Source organism: Cyprinodon variegatus, unplaced genomic scaffold (assembly GCF_000732505.1).
Source record: "Cyprinodon variegatus isolate N-32 unplaced genomic scaffold, C_variegatus-1.0 Scaffold725, whole genome shotgun sequence".
Taxonomy (NCBI): Eukaryota; Metazoa; Chordata; class Actinopteri; order Cyprinodontiformes; family Cyprinodontidae; genus Cyprinodon; species Cyprinodon variegatus.
The window spans coordinates 227,425-242,092 of record NW_015151178.1 but is presented as its reverse complement, the minus strand read 5'-3'; the positions used below and the strand labels follow the sequence as shown (position 1 = coordinate 242,092).

The window sequence follows — 14,668 nt, the reverse complement described above, 5'->3', positions numbered from 1 at the left end:
AATGTAAGAATTATTTACTTATTTCTATGTTGTTTTTGCAGTGTAGGATCATTTTTTTAATTGCTGTCCGAACATTGCAAAAAAATGAAATCTTAATAAGTCTCGATAAATAATTTTTCCTTAAAATAAGTAATTTTTTTTTCTTATTTTAAGTGTAAATTGTCTTCATTCATTGACAAAGTGTGTCACTTGCTACATAAATTCAAGAAAAAAATTGACTTATTTTAAGGAAAAATTATTTATCGAGACTTATTAAGATTTTTTTTTTTTGCAATGTTTGGACAGCAATTAAAAAAATGATCCTACACTGCAAAAACAACATAGAAATAAGTAAATAATTCTTACATTAAGTGTATTTACCCTTAATTTGACTAGGATGGAATTAGTTTTTTTACTCTAAAAATAATTAGATAATATGAACTTGAAATAAGATAATAGTTTTTTTCTTATTTTAAATGTAAATTGTCTTGTTCCATTAGCAAAGTGTCTCACTTACCTCCTTGATTCAAGAAAAAAATTACTTATTTAGATTTATTTTTGCAGTGTATTGTCCGAAAATGTTTTTGTTCACTGATAATTCTCTATATATTATGACTTCATGATGTTAAAATGGATGCATATACCAAAGAGAAAAGAAAAACCTTCCAGGTCTGCATTGTAACTGAGCAGAACAGAGGGAACCGTGATATTAATGAGCCATGCTTGGCAGAAACAGGTGAGTATATTGAGATGGAGGGTTGGTCCTCACGAGGAGGGGTCCCCTGAGCTCCTCGTGCTTCCAGAAGAGGAGCGCTTGGTGTTCGTGACCATCTGCAAACGTCCCTCAAGATAGGAAAAGTGGAGGGACATAGCCAGAGGACTGAGATGCTGGGAGACTGTGTGTGGAAGCAGGGGAAGGGAGGCAGCGGAGCAGTGATGATGGAAGAGAGAAATCATTCTGTGGAGGCAGACGTCTGAGCAGCACAGAGACTCAGAGGGAAATAAAATGTGCAAATGGACAGAACCGGTTTCATCGCTTCATAATGGAGAACTTATTATCATTATACCAGTGAGCTGTAGCATGTAGTTTAAATAAAAGAATTATGATTAGAAAAAGACAAAGACAGATAAAAAGAAATAATGCAACCGCTTTTGGCATTTATTTAATCATATTTAGTTACTTTAACACAATTGCTTTATGTCCTACCCTGCTAACACGAAACAATTGTGTTAAAGCAACTAAAAATGATTAAGTAAATGCCAAAAACAGTTGGATTCTTTTTTTTCAGTGTAAAAAGCATCAAAACGTGGCAGGAGATGGAGAGAAAAAGGTGAAATGAATCGCAGCAGGGCCGTCCAGAAGAATTTATACTTCATTTTTTATATTCAGTTTTTATATAACATATAATACGTTGCTAACCATTTCAAAGGAAGTTTAGGAAATAATCAAAAAGTGTGACGTATATTTTTTCAGCCTCCCTGAGTCGGTAGAGTCAAAGCTGGTGTTTCTACCAGCTTTGGACATCTAAAGACTAACATTTTACAGTTCCTTTTCTTTTCTAAATGACCCCTAAACCCATCAGGCTTCTGTAGAGGATTCACGCCTGTTTTATCAGATAAAGATGCTTTGATCTAAACTGTTTTGCTGTTTCCAGGTTTCAGTTTTCTGTCCTGCTGGAAGGCGAGATCCTGCTCTGATCTGAGGTCTCTCCTCATTATCACTGTGTATATGAATCGACTCTAGCCACTGCCACAGCATGATGCTGCCACCGCCTTACTTCTTATTAAGAATGGTGTGTTCGGGGTGAAGTGTTGCATTGGTGTTTTAGTTTTAGCCTCATTCTTTGCCTCCTTTACTCAGCTTGTTTCAAAAAGCACATTGGATTTCTGTTCACTGCAAAATCACAGCTAAAAAGAAAAAAAAATTCTTAAAATAAGTATTTGAACTTAATCTGAGCAGGCAAATAATGATCTGCCAATGAAAGGAGTATTTCATACTTAAAATAAGATTCTTAGATACTATGCAATTGAAATAAGATAATGGAGCAGTTTTTTTTTCTTATTTTAAAACTAAATGACCTTTTTCTGATGTGAAATTGTCTGACTTACCAGCTCAAAAGAAAAAAACAGTGATTTCAAGAAAGAAACATTAATTACACTCGAAAAACGACTTAGAAATTAGTAAAAATTTCTTAAACTAAGTGTATTTACCCTTAATTTGAGTAGGTAAATAAGACCAATTGCCAATTGAATGAGTATTTTTACTCTTAAAATAAGATAATTAGATAATATGCACTTGAAATAAGATTGTTTATTCTTATTTTAAATATAAATTGTCTCGTTTTATTGGAAAATTTTATCACTTACCTGCTTAATTCAAGAAAGAAAAAACACTTATTTTAAGGAAAAATAACTTATCTAGATTTTGATTTTTTCCAGTGTATATTTCATTCAATTTTTGTAATGTATATTAGCTTACCTCTTGCCAATTTTTAATTCTAAAGAAAGGTAAAATAATACACCGAACTAAAGTCCAATCACCCAAAATCCACTTGACTGTTTTTTATTATCGTATTTTAAGACTGAAAATTCACCCTAAAAATGTTTTAGTTTTATTATTTTTATTGATCATTATAATAAATAATGATTCAGCCAATCAAATATTAGCAGTGAGCTTCAGGGCCGTTACCTCGCTGGAAGCATTTTACTGAGACACTGAATGCTGGGTTTGATTATCTGAGAGGTTAATCATCAATATTATAGGATCTAATAAACCTTTATTAGAGGGAAACTTGAATTGTCAGGACAGAATGTGAACAGTTTAAAATAAAAGAGAAAAAACAATGTTTATACATAGCAAAAATGAACATGCATATATAAAACTGCACATGCAGACACCTTATGTTTGTTGCACATGTGTTTTTATTTGCGGCTGAGCTGTAAAGGTTTGGATGAAGTCTGACAGCAGCTGGAAGGAAAAACCTTCTGATTCTCTCCTTCACACGTTGCATAATCATTTATTTAATCAATCAAGCTTCACTTTCTGAAATAAGTGAGGAATATCTGCTTTTATAGAACAGTCCAGAAAATCCATCCCTGGTTTTCACTGAATTTTACCTCCATCCTCTCCTCGTGTGATCGATTAGGAGCTGCTTTCCTTTTTTATTACTATAAAAACCAAACACCAGAGGTGGAATGTTTTAAAATAATTTATTAGGAATTTTAAAAAGTAGTTTTTTTGTTTGTTTTTTTTAAATCATGGCAGGAAAAAAAAAAAAAAAATCAGAAAAGAGTTACAGTGTCGACAAGAAAGTTATTCCTCAGCAGGCAGAGCGAGTATCAAAATGTAAAACCTGGTTATGTTGAAGGTGGCGGCCGCCTTGTTTTCAGCTAACGTTTAAAAGAAGAAGAGAAACAACGCGGACAGAAAGGCGTCCCGTCGCTACAGTCTGTGACCTCCAGTGGATACGCAGAGCTGGAGGGCGTGGATGCTGGGGGTTTACCATCCACACCCTGACAAACACGTTAATGAAATGGAAAACAAAACAAAAAAACAAAAGACAGAAAGAAATCAGATTAATATTTCACATTTTGTAAATACCCTCCTAATTACAGCACATTGGAAAACAACGTGTATCAAACCACATGACGTATTCATGGACGTGAATCAGTCGCTGACTGCTCCAGCATGCAAGTCCTTCACTTTCCTTCACAAACAACAACTGGATATTAAAAATCAGTTAAAACGTGATAAAATTAGAAAACAGCATCATCCGCCCCCCCCCCTCTCCTCTGACAGAGGAGCGTTTTCACACCTTTATCTCCCAGAAGGTAGAAGGTCTCCCAGCTTCAGCCTCTTTCCTGCTAATCTCCCAGGAAGCGCTCATCACTCAGAGCTGACGCCTGATTCCTTTTTGTTTTTTTTGTTTTTTTACAAACTGAGACCTTTTTCCCCTCCGGGCGGGAATACGACGCCTTCCCCTTCTCCAAAAGCCTCCAACCTCCTGGACACGAGGACGGGCAGAGCCCTGCCACCCGGAAATCACTCCTATTTACAATATCTTACAAAATATTACAGCTCCTGAAGGCTAAGGAAGTAAAGATGCTGCCATTTCTTTTTTTGGCACCCCTGGTAAAAATGTCTAAAAATCCTTCAAAATAATTCATATGTTGCAGCAGAATAATCCCACACTGAAAAATAATCATTTAATTATAATATGTTAATTCAATTGGGGGTGAAAAAATATATAAAATAAGCAGGCGTTATTATCTTTACCTCTTAAAATGAATAAAATTTTACTTTTTTAAGTTGATCATTCTGAATATTCTGATGGATAAATATGTTTTGACCTTGATTCCTTCTTCAGTGAGCGATTAAACTACAGAAATAATAAAAAATGAATCTAATTTAAAGCTTTTTAAGTACTTTTTCCAGGGAAGGGGGGCGTGGTACGTTTTTCCGCACCTTTAGAGAATAATTAGAGCGACGGCTCTCGGTTAAAACCAACCAAGATCTATAATTCCTGCCGTCCTTTCAGAATTAGTATGAAGTGTTGACATTCAGTGTAAAGTTGAGAAATGTACAGACATTTTACAGCTTGAAAACAGGCATGGTGGAAACCTAACTATTCCTCCTCCACAGAGATCATTTAGAGGAAAATCAGCTAAATAAAATACAGCTAAAAAAACATCAAAACAGCAGAATAAAACAAAACAAAATACAGCATCTGAATGTGTTGCTATAAAGGGATTTTTTTCTTCTGAGGAGGAGGTGGAGTTCAGTGAGGCGTCAGTAAGGTGGGCATGATGTGGCCGTAGACAGGTGGGGGCGGGGGCGAACGTCCGGCCGCCCAAATCGAAACGGGGGAGAGACGTGGAGTGGGACAGAGACGGGAACCGGATCAGCTCCAGCGCAGCTTCAACTCCTTCCAGCTCTCAGTCTGCGGCTCTGCACTGACACACAAAGCAGCCCGGGTTACTCACAGCTCGCCGCCGCCGATGGAGAGGAGGAAGCTAGCGCGGCGGACGCACTCACGCTCTCAGTGGTAGCCGTTAGTGAAGGCGGTGGCGATCAAAGGGCCCTGTGGGAGCAAGCAGGCTGCGTTAGAGTTCAGCGTTACAACAAACGCATCTGTTCCAGTAAACTGGACTATTTAAGAAATAAGAAATATGCTGATTGGTTCAAAACAAACGAGGAGATATTTACACCTGAAATAAAGCAAACTGGATGGGAGGGATCTTTGGTCGCCTGTTGCTCCATGGCGCCCCCTAGCAGCGCTAAAACAATCAGCCCCAGACAATGCTTTGACAAAGGATCACAAAATCTGGGTCACATGTTTACGGAGCCCCTATAGGGACATGGTGGGAAACAAACTTTTGCGAGATCCCGCAATACTTTTGCAAGATTTCGCAAAAGTATTGTGGGATCTCGCAACAGCTTATTTTTTGCGAGATCCTGCAAAAGTTTTGTTTTGTTTTTTTTCCCCTCCATGTCCCTTTAGGGGCTCCGTAGCATTGCGTACTGACCTTCTCTCTCTTCATGTAATGTCGTGTTTTGGGACTTTTCTAGAAATTAAGAATCTCTCCAAATCATCCTCCATGGTTGTAGCTGACACATGGGCGTATTATCCTCCCATAGCAGTACACTTTGCACCTCCACTCTTGTGTGTCTGTTTTACTTCCAGTTAGCTGACATGGCAAAACGTTTTGCGAGATCTTGCAAAAGTTTATTTTTCCCTTGATGTCCCTTTAGGGGCTCCGTACATGTTGAACCCACCCAGACCTACAAAAAAGTCTCTTGGACTCGCAGTCCAAACCCCACAGGAAGTTGGCCATGTTGGATCAAATCTGCCATTTTAGCAACCTCGTACTAGAACTTTGCTTTATTTTCATTCTGTTGGTTTCATTTCCACATTACAAACACAAACGGATTTTAGATTAGAACATCAGCAGAGAAGTTTTTTACTGCTCATAAGGAGAAGAATTATGTTTTTTTTAAACAGCTGAAAAACTAATACCTAAGTTTTATATATCTATAAATATTTTCATGCCTTTTAGTCTGATTCCTGTGAGTAAAATCCAATTAATTTCATTCCAAACCACTGAACTGGTGAACAGGGTCTCCTAAGGCCTCAATGGATGAAACATAATGTTATACAATTTGGAATATATATATATATATATAGAGATTTAAATACTTAAATAAATGAACTGGATTCATGAAAGTCGCCTCAGTTAAAGTCTGTAGACTGTACTAATTACAGACCCTCTAATTAACTCAACTAGAAAACATGATCGAGTCCCAACAGTGCATTTTATAGCGACCATTGAAAGAAAGACAGAGCTCTGTTCACTGAAATTAGCATTTTATCACATTCAAAGCATCATAAGGGGTTAAAAACAAACTACCCTGAAAACATCAGTCGGATAGTTAAACATGGATGCAGCGAAAGGCTTCAGACGGAGGCAGAAGTTCATCATCCAGCTCTAAACTGCTGGAGCTACAACAGATTGGTTAAGATCAGAGCTTATAGATGTGGGATGGCCTAGTCAAAGCCCACATCCACAATTCTCAGACATTTTCCATCCAGTCTGACTGAGCTTGAGATAAATGTGCAAAAAAAGGGCCAATATTTAAACAAACCCCTGATAGAGCAGCAGAGAGGTGGTTCTGTTCTGGCTTGGAGGGTTCAGAAATCCTGCTGTTTCATCATGCAGCTTACGATGTTTGTTCTCACACTGTGATTTGAGGCTCTGATGCGATCTACCTGCGCACACTCTACGTCTAAACACCACGTCGGACTCATCTCCGCAGTGAAATGGAGCTGCTCATACTCGTCTATCCAGAAGCCAAACAAGAGAAGAGGAAAAAGACGGAAGTGTCTTGTGTTCAGCCTGCGAGTCGTCTAGCCTCGATCAATGCCCCAGGCCCTAGAACTGGCGGGCCAATCACAACGCAGAGATGTGTTTTGAATTTCTCAATGCAAAGCGGGTGGGACGACAAAGCTGCGCGACGCTGGAGAAAGCACAACAGAAGATGGGAACAACTATTGAACAGTTGTGGTTTGACTCAGCTTTGGAATCAGTTCTGGAAGGATTAGACTTTGGGTTTTCGTTGAAACGTGAGCAGGAAGAGGCTCTACGCTCATTCATTTTTAAGAAGGACGTATTCGCCGTTTTACCGACAAGCTGTTTGTTTACACTCCCCCACCTGCTTTCTGACGCGCTTACTACGTTACGGTCATTTGCTTTCATTGGTCAGAGCGTTGGCCAATAGGCACAGACATGATTTGAAAAACAAAGGGTTGTTCTCCTTAAAAATCTTCCCATGTCTCATTCATTGGGGTGAGACTAAATGACACATTTAATGTCCAATTTAGTCAAGTTTATCAGGCTGCACTGCCTTGGCAATTTGAACTATTTTGTGCTGAAAGCCCTAAAAAGAAAAGGCGATGATGTATTTGGGCAAAGACATGGCTGAGCAAACGTGGCTACTACGTCTGTCAATTTTACAGAAAGAACTTCATTTCACTCATAACCCCACCATGCTTCTTTGTTTACATCTAAGAGGAAGAAGAAGAATCCTTGTTTGCTAAATTTCAAACATGTTTTATTTTCTCCTGTCCTCATGATTCCTGATTGGTAGGCGGTCGTTAGAGGCTGATCGCCCTTCGTTACCCGCTGTACACTACACCATGCATGATCAGACTGAAAGTCGGCCTGATCGAATAATTTTCTCGCACGACTGGAGAATCGGACCAAAAAGGGCAAAACATCGTACAGCGAATGCCCGGCCTTACACCACAGGCTTTAATTTCATAACGAAAAGTTTAAAATCATAACCAGCATTTTCTTCTCTTTATATTCATCTGTCTATAAGATCCAAATAAAACAGACTGATGTTTTTGTTTGTACCACAGTTAAATTACAGCTTTCAGTTTAGTAAAGATTTTCCAAATGCTCCTTTATTTTATGGCAGAAAATCAGAACCAGCTTGTTTCACCAGTGAACAATTTGCTCAGCCTCAGTCGGAACGTTTGGCCCGTTAAGCCGAGGGCGCAATCCGTGGGACATTTATTGGTTCGGTTTCCAGCTAGATGTCATCAAACAAACTTGGTAGAACTCCTGCTAATGTTAGCTCCAGCGTCCACAGACAGATCTAGTCTAACGGGCGTCTTAACTCACCCCCAGGCTGTGGCTGAAGCCGGTGCTCGGCGCCGGGCTGGCAGCGCTGAGGTAGCTGCTGACAGCCGACTCCTGGCTGGCCGCTCCGTAAAGGTCCGCCATCGGACCCGGGCTGCTGGTTCCTAAAAATCCTGCCGAGCGAGAAGGTGTGGAACCTGAAATGTAAAAAGTTTAACTTTCACTGGATAGACCCGACCATTGACACACTTCCTCTGACCGTAGCGAAGAGGGAAACGTTCCGCACTGATCAGATCCGACAGGATCTGATCAGTGCGGACCGGCAGGACCGGCAGGAGATCCATTTCTCAGGTCAAACGTAAATATGAATCCGCTTCACCTTCAAACACAAACCTTGATGTTTTTGTTCAGGATTTCATGCATCTTTTTAACTGAACTAATATCATTATTTTTTCCCATTGCTTTATTGACAGAACTCTGAGATGAACGTGGGTTCAGCCTGTTTTTAATCAGTGACTCTGACATCAGATCCAGTTCTGCCTCCACCAATCAGCTGCTGGTCCTCTGACGCCGCCACAAAGCTGAAGTGTTTGTTTCTTTTCTACCACAGTTTAGATGGAGAAGATCTGCAAAAATGAATCTGTCTTTCAGCTCAATTTAAACTGGACTTCATTCTGGGCTTTGACTAGGCCGTTCTGATTCACATTCTCCTTCATCTAAAGCTCTGTGATTTAGTTTTGGTTGTTATTCTACTAAAACATGATCATCCTCCTCAGCTTTAGGTCTTTTAAAGCCTCTAACAGGTTTTTCTTAACTATCATCTTACATCTATTCTGTGCATAATTTAAGTCTCCTGAATAAAAGGATCCCCACAGCATGATGCTCGCACTACCGTGTTTAACTGAGGGCTTTTGTTTTTTATGGGTCAGATAGCACTATGCTGCCCACTATACACAGCCTTTGGTCCAATCAGATTGAAGACCCTCCTTCCAGGTGTTTCCTGCATTGCAGGGGTTCCCAAGGAAGGGGTGGGGACCCTGCAGGGGGGCATGAAACCTTAGATGTTTTCACAATCCTTGTGATGTGATCACGGAGTTAGATGCAAAGCCAATCTATATTATTAGATACATAAATCTGAATGTTCATTGAAGAAATTTACTGTGAATAAAGAACCTGTAATTATTTATCAATTTTAATGCATGGTTCCAAAATAAATTATGCAGCAAATTAGTAAAATGCACAATTTAAATAATCAAAATACATTGAAAATGATTAAATATAATCACATAATTTAAAACATGCATTTATTTAAAATAGGATATAATTATTTCTCAGTACATGTATAAATAAATATAGAGTGGAGTAAATATATGTATTTTTAGGGGGGGTCACAGATTGAAATGCCCCATAGGATGGAGCTGATTCCACAGCAGGACTAACTGAGGCTTTAAATGGTGACACGATGATGAAATTGTGGGCTGATATTTTCACATAAAAGATGGATTTATCCTGAGAAGAAAAAAATTAAGAGGGAGACTTTTATCATTCTTTCTGAAGGTTAGAAGCTCTGGTTGCTGTAGGGTTTTATTTAGGGATACAGCATATTATCAGCTACGGATTATATACGCTTTGGAACTAAATATCAGAAAAAAATGTTGGTGGTCTGGATGTTTTCTACTCTTTCAGAAAAAGAGCTGCTTTTTGGAAAGACTGCAGAGGAAAAACTACAATGTCTGGGTCGGTATATAGAGAAAAAATCCATTATCTGCCACTGAGTTTTAAAATATCAGCCTAAAATTGAATTAATTCCTAGTTTTATTTAGAGGTTTGAGATTAAAGGGTTGAGCAAAGATAAACACTACACATGTGAAATGTATGAGAAGAAATATTTTATTTATACTCTTACTTTGTTTGTGTTTCATGAGTTGTGTTCTAATGAACTATTATGATGTATAATGTGTGATTCATCTTTGCTTAAGATTGTTCCAGATAAAGGTCATGCAACGGACGGGTTGTAAAAGACGCCTGAACAGCCTCTATCACATGTTTCTTCTAAACATTTGTTCTTGGAGCTATTCAATTGTAAAACAACCACATGCTTTGTTTTAACATATGTGCTGAGGTTTAAAGTAAGATCCTTTTGTTTCCCTTTCCTTTAGTTAAACCTCAGCTGGTGTAATTAGGGACGTCCCCTTTTCTTCAATAAATAGCGAGCAGAAAGCTGAAGACTGCAGAGTGGGGTGGAGATTGTAAACTCTGCAGTCTCTTCCTACTCTTAATAACGCGAGTTACTAAATTAACTGTCTCTGTGCCTTCTTTCTTTCCCTGTATGTATGTATGATGTTTTATGTGCTTAGACCTGACACTGTAAAAACCTTTTATTTTCATACAATTAAGAATTCTGTTATATTTTTCCTCCCATCACATAAAATCCCAATAAAATACACCAAGGTTGGTTTTTGGGTGCAAATACTTTTACAAAGCACAGGATTTAAAGTTCTGTTCTTTTAGGAAACAAAGAGTCGTACCTCTAACGACTGCCGCTGCCGCCGCCGCCGCCATTGGTCCATAAGCTGTGAGAGGAATGGCTAAAAGGATGGAGAGGGAAAAATCCAGGTTTTAAATCTTGGTTCTGAAGAACCTGACAGGCAACCGCAGCAGAACCCGAGTCCACAGAACATCACTGAGCTAAACAGGTGATAATAGAGGACCTCTGATGAGGCCGACTGTCAGCAACCCTGCCTTCAGATGGAGGCCGAGGAGGGTTGACAAACACAAACATGCAAACCAGAAGTGATCAGGTGAAGGTGCCGACATGTGGAGGAGCAGACTGAGAAGGTGCTGCTTGTAAAGTCCAGAGGAGGGACCAGACTGACCTGTGAGCTCAGGGGGGTGGGGTGAAGTCAGAAGGGGAGTCCTCTCTAAGTGGAACTCTAAAACAGAAACATCAGAGTGCTGTTGAGAGACACACCGCCGACAACACGCCAGCAAGCACAACACGCACACGTTCAGGCGAGGGACACGCCTCGGAGGGGAGGGGCTAAACAGGCGGGGCTTCGGGAGAGCAAAAAGCAATTAAAAGGACGAAAAAAAAAAAAAAAGGTGGAGTCAAAAGAATTTCTGGTTACAAACGTGTCGCCTAAGCGAGCGACTCTAATCAAGCGAGTGATTTCACATTTAAAAAGCAAGAGTTCTAATTTCCTTTGGTGGAAATCTAATTTTAGGGTTATTTCCCAGATGATTGGCGCATCTTCTACTGTAACACACACACACACACACACACACACACTGCCAGCAGCTAAGCAACGCCGCTCCCTGATATTTACAAGCAGCCATTTACACCCACAGAGTTTGTCTGTGGAGACATGTTTGTATTTGTGACAGAGTTTAGTATAAAGCTGCTCTTAATCTTTAGTTCATATTATAACTATAAAAACCACACATTCAGCTCGCTCTGATTGGACCTTATACAGAGGGAGCCTCGGCCGTTCTAGGTGAAGCCGTTTTGTTTACTTAGCAGACTAGAAATGGCCTCAGGCAGCATTTTAAAAGCTCTTCTCACAGCCTGTTTGAATAAAACATGATCCTGATATAATAATGAAGATTTTTTTCAATAGAAAAGGAAAATCTGGGAGCAATTTGGGGATTTCAACAAAACAATTTGTCTTTAAATGATAAATTAGGATAAGAAATGCTGCGAAAACGTTAAAGGTTAGAGATGCACCGAAAAAAATCTGCTGGCCAACAAAATCCAGGGTTTCAGCTTTTGATTATTTAAGGACTCAAATATTTTAGTGATTTAACTTTCTGATTGTTTGTTTTATTTGGATCCTCATTAGCTTTAGCATCAGCTAAAAGCTATTCTTCCTGATGTCCACCAACCTTCCATGTGACAATACAGTTTATCAGAATCAGATATAGTTTAATAATCCCAGAGGGAAATTATTTTTGTTACACGCTCCAGTTACAGTTTTATATAATATATACACACATCCAACTACACAATATAATAAAGATAAAAAATAAGAATAGTAAGAGATGAAATATATACACATATAGCTCTTCTGTATATATATATATGTCTGTATATCTATGCATAAGTAAAAACTAAATCCTAATAAAGTGAATATCCAACTAAAGTGATAAATCCAAGTAAAGTGATAATTATTACATCACATTACAGACTATATGCACAAGACATTTACACAAAAATGTATACATATCTACATTTAACACCATTGGTCACTAAAATTATAATAAGAAAATAAATAAATGATAAACATAATTAAAATAAATAACATACTGCTACTCCAAATAGATCTATAGCAAAGAACAAGCTAACAGGAACCTCACAACAGGATCTACTTAATTAAATTAACTATTCACATTTTTTTAAGGTAATATTTATTAAGTAAAGTTTTGAAACCATAGAGTTTTCTGTTGTTTGATAGTATTTGGGAGTGAATTATATTCACACAGTTCCGTGTACCAAACTGAACATTGAATTGATTTTAAATAAAATTACCTCTTACCGCATGTCTTGTTGGATAATGATGTGTATCAATACTAAAGGATAGTTTTATAAATAAAATGAAAGGTGTTTTATTTGTTATAACGTTATATATAAAAATACCATTACTGAAAACAGCAATCTATTTTTAACTTTTAACCATAAAAGGTTATCATGCAATTTATCAACATTTGATCCAAACCCATGAGAGAGCGACACGTGCAGCTTTATTCTGAATTATTTGTAGTTTTTTTTTATAGTAATCGATGAACTATTTGACCAAAACACTAAGCAATAATCAAGGTGTGAAAAAAACAAAGCATCAAGTACTTGTTCAACAATCTGCGGTGTAAAATATTTGGAACATCTTTAATAACCGTTAAAGTATCTCCTATTTTAGTTAACAGTTTCTGAACATGTCTGTCCCAACACAATCTATTATTAATTATCGCTAAAAAGATAAAAAGAGACACTCCTGGTAAAAGATATTTACTAAACATTTTAATTTTGAACACACAAACTTATAGAGTCTGTATTCGGTATTCAGTATTTGATAAACTAGATGTTTTTTTATTTTTAGCTCGAAAGGCTCTGAATGAAAAAAACTTAAATACTCTTTTTTTTTTATTTATTTAGTGGACTCACTATCCTGATGCAAAATAAATGACATTCCTCAGTTCGAGGGACATTTTTAAAGACACCTGAGATTATTGGAATCAGTGATGCATTAGAGAGCGCTGATTAAAGCAGATAACAGGAAGGCTGAACAGGCTGCAGCCCAGCTGCTCTGTTTCAACCTCGGAGACATTTAGTCCCCATCTGTCACTGAGCGGGCAGTAAATATCGGCAGACTTCTGGAAACCTTAGACGTTAGGTAACGATCCACAGACTTCAACACACATGTTAGCTAACACTAAATGCTAACTAGTTTAAAGAGGCCTAGTCACGTTGGATGATGATTTATGCATTTCTACAACAGTAGATCACTCTGGAGGCAGAAACAGGTTTTCTGATGAATTAGTGGCTTCGTTTTCTTTAACAATGAAAAGCCAAATGCAATAAATAAATTGTCATAAAATAAACTACAATCTAATTAAAATCAGAAAACTACCACTTTTAAAGAATTATTACTTTAAGTTAAACTGTTTAACAGAATCTAACATTGTTATCACTACGTATTTTATTCAAAATAAATCCCCAAATGTATTTAATTTATTTCTACCCACCTGTAAATAGACTGCTCCCCCAGGGGGAGTGGCCCCCACTTTGGGGCTATCTCCTCTGTTTGTTAGTAAACTAAAGCATTTTGTTTATTTATTGTATCAACACCATGTGACCAGAGGTACTGTATTGTGCGCGTAATGCGTAAACGCAGAGGGAATGGAGCGAGGTCACTCCAGGCAGAGGTGGAAAAAGAAAGACGACAAATCTAAGATCCAGATTGAAAACGTGAAATAAATGTGATGCCAAGAGGGATAAGAGACGAGTGGCGCTGGAAATACATGAACGTTGGTGTCTAATGAGGATGGAGCTAAAGCAGCCAGAGGACGGTGATGGCGGTGAATACGTCTGCTGATCACACCTGGTGCAAAAATCCTTTTCAGGCTCAAAAAGGACAAAGTAAACATAATTAGGATGAATGCTTGCCGTATGTTTGTTCATTTTAACATAAACATTTAACATTGTTTTTCTATATGCATGATAAAAGACTGAGTCCTTTTAAAGAGTCCGATTTTGTTTTTATTCAGCTTATTTAAAGCGAATGCTCTCTCACAAAGCGTGGAACCTTCGCTGCTTCTCACAAAATAATTTCATGATTACTAACAGGCAGTAGTCTAGTTGTAAAAAAGAAAGAAGGGAGCTTACATAGCCTATTTAATGTACTCTATTAACCTAAAGAAATATGCATGGTCTGGTTGTTACTGTAGGGTTGGCACCTTACAGTTGAACTGCAGTCAGTCCCTGGACTGCCATGGCTATCACTGTCCCTACATAGTTAGGGACTAATGTTTTTAACGCCATTCATGGCTTTGCCCC

General features: G+C 38.1%; 1 protein-coding gene across 4 annotated transcripts in view; it reads right to left on the bottom strand.

Moving 5' to 3' along the window:
• Positions 1 to 3,905: 3,905 nt before the first annotated feature.
• The window catches only part of msi1 (musashi RNA binding protein 1), a 30,902-nt gene continuing 20,139 nt past the window's right edge, over positions 3,906 to 14,668 (bottom strand). The window contains exons 11-15 of one of the 4 annotated variants that reach the window (XM_015395112.1): positions 10,998 to 11,054; positions 10,650 to 10,709; positions 8,164 to 8,318; positions 5,015 to 5,060; positions 3,906 to 4,932 (exon numbers count right to left, since the gene is read on the bottom strand). In XM_015395112.1, the coding sequence (XP_015250598.1) occupies positions 5,019 to 5,060; positions 8,164 to 8,318; positions 10,650 to 10,709; positions 10,998 to 11,054 (314 nt within the window). In that variant the 3' untranslated portion in view covers positions 3,906 to 4,932; positions 5,015 to 5,018. Of the gene's footprint in view, positions 5,061 to 8,163; positions 8,319 to 10,649; positions 10,710 to 10,997; positions 11,055 to 14,668 lie in introns of all 4 variants that reach the window. The other 3 variants (XM_015395113.1, XM_015395111.1, XM_015395114.1) reach the window with 3 other exon arrangements.